This window comes from Oreochromis aureus, linkage group 8, assembly GCF_013358895.1.
Source record: "Oreochromis aureus strain Israel breed Guangdong linkage group 8, ZZ_aureus, whole genome shotgun sequence".
Taxonomy (NCBI): Eukaryota; Metazoa; Chordata; class Actinopteri; order Cichliformes; family Cichlidae; genus Oreochromis; species Oreochromis aureus.
The window spans coordinates 20,563,171-20,571,395 of NC_052949.1; the positions used below are offsets into that span (position 1 = coordinate 20,563,171).

General features: G+C 41.1%; 1 protein-coding gene across 1 annotated transcript; it reads right to left on the minus strand.

Annotated features, from left to right (window-relative positions):
• Positions 1-614: 614 nt before the first annotated feature.
• Positions 615-4,122, minus strand: dlx4b (distal-less homeobox 4b). The gene is made up of 3 exons (XM_031739680.2): positions 3,555-4,122; positions 2,480-2,673; positions 615-1,056 (listed from the first exon to the last, which is right to left on the minus strand). Exons 1-3 carry the CDS (start codon positions 3,874-3,876, stop codon positions 799-801), a joined length of 774 nt encoding a protein of 257 aa, XP_031595540.2. The 5' UTR covers positions 3,877-4,122; the 3' UTR covers positions 615-798.
• Positions 4,123-8,225: the final 4,103 nt, after the last annotated feature.

Consider the following 8,225-nt stretch of genomic DNA (forward strand, 5'->3'; position numbering starts at 1 on the left):
TTTCCTGTAAGGGAACAGCCTTCCTTTCGATTTATATCGAGCCCAGTCATACTCAAACGTGGACAGTAAAGCCTACGAAACCGAAAAAAGATACCAGGGCCGATATTTGCTCTTTGTCTAACAGAAATCAATCCCCAGGTGTTTTGACAATGGCTGTCGAAATTCAAGCAGGGTCGCAGGTTTTTGTGAATCGCAGTTCAGGAGTGTTGATGGACAAAAGACAGCTTTTATTCTCGCACGGCATTATCACAGGCCGAGCCGTGCAGTGCTCAGAAAGCTCTGAAGAGTTCAAGCTTGTGTTTGTCAGTGTCTCATAGCACCGGCTGTTATTAATCCAGACTTCTTTAAGGAACCGGCAATTCCATCATTCTTTTGAAATGACCTGAAAGTGAGGGGAAGATAAAGAAACCTAAGCAAAGACATTTAGTGACAATAAAGTGACAGCTGGTTAACTGCTGGCTAATAAAGCAGACGCACGGACACAGTATATTTGAAAAAAGTTCTTTTATCCAGAATGTCTTTTTTAACTGCACACACAAACCCACGTTTCACTGATGTCAGACCCTGCAACACAAGCTTGCAGTGATATAACACCCCCACCCCCCCACCCCGTTTTTTCTTTTGATGCCTGAATATTTCTTGTAGTGAGAATTTTAAAATTCAAAACGCACACAAAATACAGTGAATATAAACAAGGTCTCCTAAACTCTCAGTTCTGAGAGGAGGCCTCTGGAGGCACCAGCAAGTTCAGTGCAGCCCGATGGACGCTTCCTAAATAGGCGTCCAAAAACTGTCCACTCACATCATCTGAGGCCTGTGCATCGCGTCCTGATGATGAGGGTGGTGATTCGGATACCAGTGACTGAAACTGTTCATGTAACTGCTCGGATGGACCGGGGCTCCTTTGTTCGCCATGGAGACCTCCCATAGCTGGGGCAATGCGGGCGAGCAGGGAGAGATGGAGCTGGTGCCGTGGAGATGTTCTCCCTCTGATCCGCTGCCATGCTTCATGATCTTTTTGTACTTGGAGCGCTTATTTTGAAACCATATTTTCACCTAAAGTGGGAGAACAAAAGAGAAAATGCGCATAATTGTCACTGCAGTTAACAATCAGCAGCAATATAAAAGAAATATCACTGTCGTTTTCTTTTTATTAGCATATTTCCCCCGCATTAAACTCGGTGCTCTTTTCATCATAAACTACCCCGAAGGGAACACTGTGAGCAATAAAGAAAGTAAAACTCATAATAACTCATCTTTTGGGGTTGTTTTTGTAAGTCCCAGGCCTAATCTTGGCGCACAGTTAGCTATTCAGCCTTGCAGATGAGTGGCACTTGTTACCCATTAAAGCTAAGCCCTTTTATTGTTCGCTGTTTTATAAGTCTAGTGATGCATGAGTGTGACAGCAACAAGCCGGGACTGAGAGAATTGTGAAATAAAAGCGGCTCCAAACGCGCCGCGGTAGGTCAGCGAAAATTTTTGTGGGTTCAGTTCATGATGGCTATTTTTATACCCGAGAACAATGGTGTGAATATTCATTAAAAAAAAATAAAAAGCACCAAAGAGCCCGCTGCATATCTAGGCAACAACAGCAGCAGCAACAACCACACGAATGGCAGAACAACTGGGAGATAATTGTCGGGAGAAGTGTTCAGGGATTAAGAATAAAGTGCAGGAGGCGGCTGAGATGACAGGGTAGATTTCATATTATTGTTTATCTTCTATTTTAAAACTCTGACGACTTAATCATTTAACTTCAGAACTCAACTGAAACAAAAAAAATCATCCAAAGGTCCCATTTTTGTCCCATTCGAGGGGGATCAGTCGACACGTGCACCTGTTTGTCTCGTAATTATTAATTATGTAATTATTATAATGCGTGTGCATGTGTGCTTGTGTGGCCTATAGGTGAAAGACTTACAACTTACAACAAAAAAGTACGTAAAAACGAATAAATACAAGCATATCTCGTTGTTAGGGGCTGGTTTAATGCTCTATAATAAACTACTGCAAAACATCTGCCAACCACTGCTTTTGCATATATTTTTTCTTCCTTTGGTAATTTTGTTCCTACTGCAGCCATGCTCTGATCACAAAAACCACTTCAAGGACCGCAAATGACAAAAGAGATACAGCCAGAAATTAAGTAAATAAGGAATGCATTAAGGGATAGGGGTATGAATTTGCTGTGATCCACGATAATGCTGCAAGTATTTCTTTTCAATAATATCCAACACTATCCTCTTTCACTAATACATATATTTTATTCAGTCTACCACAAGTCACACTGATTCAAAAATGTTTTATATAAATTATTAGTCTATACAAGGAGTGGAAATATTGCAAGGGAGGCATTTTAACCATAACATATTGACTATTTCTAGCTTTCACTAGATCCTCCTAAATAACTCGGTTATTATTAGTTAATATAGTGGATAAGTTATAGAGAGCCTCACAAAATGATGCGTTTAAGGCCTACCTGAGTTTGTGTTAGCCCCAGCTTGGCCGCAAGGTCTGCGCGCTCCGGTAAGGCCAGATACTGTGTCTGCTGGAAGCGCTGGTGCAGAGCCTGCAGCTGCAGACTGGAGTAGATGGTCCGAGGCTTGCGAATTTTCTTCCCTTTGCCATTTAGACGAATGTCTCTGTTTTCAATCACAGCGGACTTGTCGTGGTCTTGAAGATGAAACACAGAGCACAGAGTTTGAGCAGAAGAAGACGTCTGATTTATGAGTTTTCATCATGTGCGTCAAACCAAAGCGTAAAAGTCCCATTGGACATGCTTTGAACGGGGTCTCTGAGCAAAACGTACAGTTTCAAACAACACGAAGACCAGAGGAGTAGTTCGGTTTTACAGCCTTAATGCATACAAATTGTAGTCCCCAGATACTGCATCTGATAGGCCCTGGACGCCAACACAAAACGCCAGGGCCTGAAACCCTCCCCGAATTATATTTGAGCATCAGATATTAATCTAATGCTCCCAAATTCTACCTTAATCTGGACGGAACACTTTAGTGAGAGCTTCACGTGGCAATGCTTACACTTCTAAGCTTTCTGGATCAGAAGGCCCTAATGCCAACAACACACGCAGCAAATGATCACACACACAAGGATGAAAGGACGGTTTTATTCCGACACCTCTGGGTTAATGTGCATTAACAATAGGGGTTCCTGTGGTAGGCCCAGACCATACTCACAGAATATTATGATCAGGAAAATTAATGCGACTGCATGTCCTTCTTATATAACAAGGCAAAGAAAGAACACCCTACCGAGACTTAATCCTTTATTATTTCTATATTAATAATAATAAAAAAATGCCCCAATGTGAATATGCCTCCACTAAAATTCGTTTTTTTAGTAAATCTTTGCAATGAAAAAAAAAAAATATATATATATATATATATATATATATTTTTTTTTTTTTTTTATCAACTCACTAAACATCTAAATGCGCCTTTTTCTCTCCCTTGCCATGTGCGAAATTAGGCTTAAGGCATATCAGTTTTATGGCCGTTAATGATATACAACAGTTCAGTGACTTTCTCACGTACCTGTGTGCTCTAATCTGCTGTGGGCCACACTGCTGCTGTTGCTGTGATTGCTGTGTTGGTAGGGCATGTAAGCGGACGGGGGATGAGTGTTCACCGTGCCTGGGTAGGCGTAGCCCAGAGAGCGGCCATAGGACGCGGTACCAGGAAAAGGGCTTTCGTGCTGGGAATGCCCAGCCGCGTGCAAGCCGTGAACCGGATAAACGTGAGAGAGTCCGGAGGAGTGCTGCTGGTGCGTCGAGTGTCCGTGGCCGAATTCTAGAAAGGCCGACTTGGAGGGATCTGAGCCATTAAGACTGTCAGGCATAAAACCCACAGACATCATTAGCTAATGCGCAAGTCCACAAACCGTCGCTCTGAAGAGGGTTTCATGAGTTCTGTCGGACAGCCTGGAAGAAATCCACGCGTAAGTCCAACGCATCATCAGCGAGAAAAGAGCCCCCAGTGCTTACAAGTTGCGGGGTGTATGCTCACAACTGTCGGGGAGTCAAAAAAAATCAAATAAAAGCGAAAGGATCCGTCTTTACATCACGAACAGAGCTCACATGGTTCTTCAAACACCTCCTGCCTGCAGAACCTCAAACTCACACTGGCTTCCATCTGCGAGCTCTCTGATTGGTCTTCGGCAGCCGGCTGTCACTGAAGCTCCGCCATTAACTTCATTAACATATGATAAGCCTATACAGGATGGAGCTCTGCAGCCCAGAGGCACCTCCTTCCATAGATTAGCAAATAAATATAATTACTATTTATTCCTTTCTCCATTAAGCAATATAAACAATAACTCCCAGGACAATAATGTCATTTTGAGAATTTGAAAAAGAGAGGAAAAACGAGCCAAACTACATTTATTTGACTTTATTTATTGAATAATATGTGTTTGTGTGTTGCCATGTGCCCGACGCTCTTTTACAGAACGAATCTGACTCATTCGGGGGTGTAAGCAATTTAATAACCAGCAGAAAAACATCATGCTAAGTTTTGCTCATTCTTATGTGGCGTTAATGATCAAGATTAAGGTCGGAATTGTGAACGTTGCCTTTTTTTTCCCAAAGCTCCAGTGTTTTTCTTCTGGTCTAAATAATCGAAATTAAGGCAAACAAAGTTTCTAATAATTTTTTCCTGCATCTAATCTGCGACAAAAAGTTTGATTTCTAAATTTTAGCAGTGTACTCAACGACATTCCTGCACTGTGCTGCCAGAAAAAAAAGAATGAAAAAAAAAAAGTAGTTTACTGCGAATAACCCCTGAACTAACTCTAAAATCGTCGAGAAACATTTTCCAGTATTTGGAAATTCACTTCTTTGATATTGCAACAAACACTTAAAAAATCTTAATAAATGGTGTTTATATGCAAGTGCATATAAAACTGCTTACAAAGCATGCTTTATTTATTTATTAAAGTGTAGCACGATTTTTTTTTGTTCATTTAATGCTCATTATCATATTATATTTTCATTATTTTAACTTGTAATGCTTCTACGGTCAATTTAAACGCAGGCAAATACGGGCAATAATACACAAAGATTCAGTGACGCACATTTTTTTTTTAAAGTATGTGTCATTTATTAGTGTTAGAAGGTTCTGGCTACTGCAGATGTGTGAATGTGACAAATATTTCCATAAATATTTCCATAGCCTGGAAACCAGAGAGAGAAATAGAAGACAAAGAGTAACAAAGTCCGGTATTTATTTATTTTGTTCTGTGAAACAAAGAAAAAAAAGGTCAGCCCACATGTCACTCATAGTGTCACCACACGATAAGGTTTATAAAACAAGGGAAACTTGCCAAAAGAGGGCAGAATTGCAACTGCGTGGTCAGCAAAACCTAGAAGGTGCACGTGGATGCAGATGGAGAGACAACTGTGGCAACAGGCCCAAAGTAGTAATAACTCTGTTTCTATATTTTCAAGCATGCCGGTTTCAGCCTGGAACTGCAGACTCAACCCACTACTACGAGAAAGCTACTGCGGCTACCGAGGCTTTTGCTTTCAATAAAACCACGTTTTACAGCACAGTTTGATACAGATCTCAGATAAATCACATATAAGCTGCAGCGAAATTATAAACAGAGTGTTTGGTGGGTTGAGTGTGGTGCTGAGCTGCTGTCCAACCCCGTCATTTTGGTCATGTCCCTACCCTGCCTGAAACTACTGGGAATCCAGCGGCATTAAAGGGCCTGCTGGGGGCTGGACTGCTTCCCAAATCTCCCCACAGGCCTCAGCCATGCAGCCAGCCAGAACAAAGCCACAAATTATTATCACAGTCAAATTTCAGTCACAATAAAAGAAGAAAAAAAAAATCGGCAGTGAGGCCAGTTTCATATTGTGGGCGACACTGACTTCACACATAAGAGCTGTAAATGGAAATGGTCACTGGGAAATTAGAGGTATTACGTCCATTGGCGTTTTACTGCAACGTTATTGATGTTACTGCAGTGTGGAGATTGGAGTTGGAGGGAACTGATGTGACTTTAAGAACAGGTGTTGCTTTCACGGCTTAAAACACCATTGCGCACCGCAAAACCCCACGACCTCAGTTTAATTTTTTGAAGACATATAGCGGCCTGTATACAGGCACAGCTCTGGTCTTAGGCACTTCCTGGATGTGTGTCAGAGCTAAGGGAACGGAGAAAGCAAGGTGAGGAGGCTCTTTAAGGCTTGTAATTATGCCTGTATTACCGGTAAAGAACAAAGGCGGGCCCTGCAGTCATAGGGCAGGGATGGATCCTCGTCGTTGCTCTATTAATACACGCACAGGGATGATGTTAGAAACAGTCACACTCCTGAATGCAGCCCAGACTTACTGGCGTCTTACTTTGCTGCACAATGCGCATGAGCGTCAAATCTGCAGAGGTGTGTTCGACATAGGTGTTCTTTCTCACTCTCTCTCTCTCTCTCTCTCTCTCACTTTCTCTCTCACTCTCTCTTACACACACACGCACGCAAACCGATCGAGTTTGTCCATCACACGTCTCTAATGCAGAGTGACAGTGTTCTTTGTGTACACACCAGAAAACACACACACTCCCAGGCAACTGCCGCCGCTGTGATCTTCCCCACTGTAGCACGTCTTGTTCTACAAATAGCCCTGTGCTGGGGGAGCTGAGCTGAGGCCCAGATACAGAATGACAGTCCATGACCCCCGCACACCCCGAGAAGTGGATGCAAGGATTTATTATCACAGGCTCGACTCAGCACATAATAGACCCGAATAAAGACACACATGTCCAATTTAAGCGGCACAGCCTGATGGCTCTGAAGCCGAGGCGTGCTTTGACACAATTATCCAACTGGGAATGGATCAGAAACAACATCTCAGGATTTTTTTTTATTAATCTGTGAGATCCAGGAATATGTATGTCGTATCTGCGCATGCTTTCGTATTTTAGGGCTTAAGATTGAAGAAAACTTCCTGGTTTGCGGGTAAAATAAATAAATAAATAAATAAAAATTAAGAATGTGTCCGAACGAGGCGGCTGTGTTTTATCTGTGCAGACAATAGGCCTGACATTTTTCTGACTGTTCTTTGCCTCAAGAAAAAAGAAAATAACGAAAAAAGAAGGGAAGAGAGAAGGTTCCAGAGTGGAGCTGAGGATGAACAGCCTTAATCTCACCTTCAGGCGAAGTCATCACACAGAAACACTCATATCTGCACCGGCCGGATCCTCATTCCTTAAGTGCCGTGCCTTTGCTGGCAGCCTGTGAGGGCCCACAGAGTTCAGCTGTGTCACATGATCAGCATCATTCCTGTGCCGGGTACATACAGATCTAATGTGTACTGGTTCCTCTGACTAAAAATGAAACACACCTGCTCATTGGATTATTTTTTTCATCACGCAATTTCCTCATGAAATTTGTTTTTGCCATTCGAACCACAGAGAAGACTGACTGCGGTTTCATATTTCCCCCCATCTCCCGTTGATTTAAATGTTATTTATAATTTCACAACAGAACAGCTTACCACTCACCACTTCAAGTTCATGATACTTTTTTAATAATCTCCTTTTTTTTCAAATAATAAAACTTACAACTAAGTTTTTTTTGTTTTAAATTCAAATACAAATATTTCTTTCCTCCTTAAATTCAACATGTTTTTCGTTCGCAAATATATAATTTTCAATAAGTTTTGTTTAACAAGGTAGTTTTGTGAAAACGTTCGTGTCTGCAGTCTAGCTATTATTTGCAATTTAATTAAATTAATTCTATTCTGTTTTCACTTAGATTTTTTTTTTTTTACTAAAAAAAAGTTTTGGAGCCAATAAATAAATAATTAAATATGCCAGTGTGCTAGCAAGCTATAAAATGGAAAAAGAAAAACGCTAATATGACTACTCAGCATCTTCAAATAATTAAAATGCAGGGAGAAACGATCTTTTTTTAATGAATTCTTTGCGAAATATTCAGACTAAAATAGCCCAAGGTCCAAAAATATACATTAATATAGCAATTATTGTTCATATGACGCATTTTTGTGCAATTACAAGTGAATTTGTTTTTAGATTTTAATCCGACCCATTTATTGAGTTATTTGTCAAAATTCGGCACCAAAATAAAGACGAAACGCGAAAAGGGGATCGAGGCTATACACAGGACATAGAGAAAATGGGTAGACAGCCTGAATAGCTCAGAGGAAAAAGACACACGTACAATTAAATCTAAAAGCTAAAGTGAC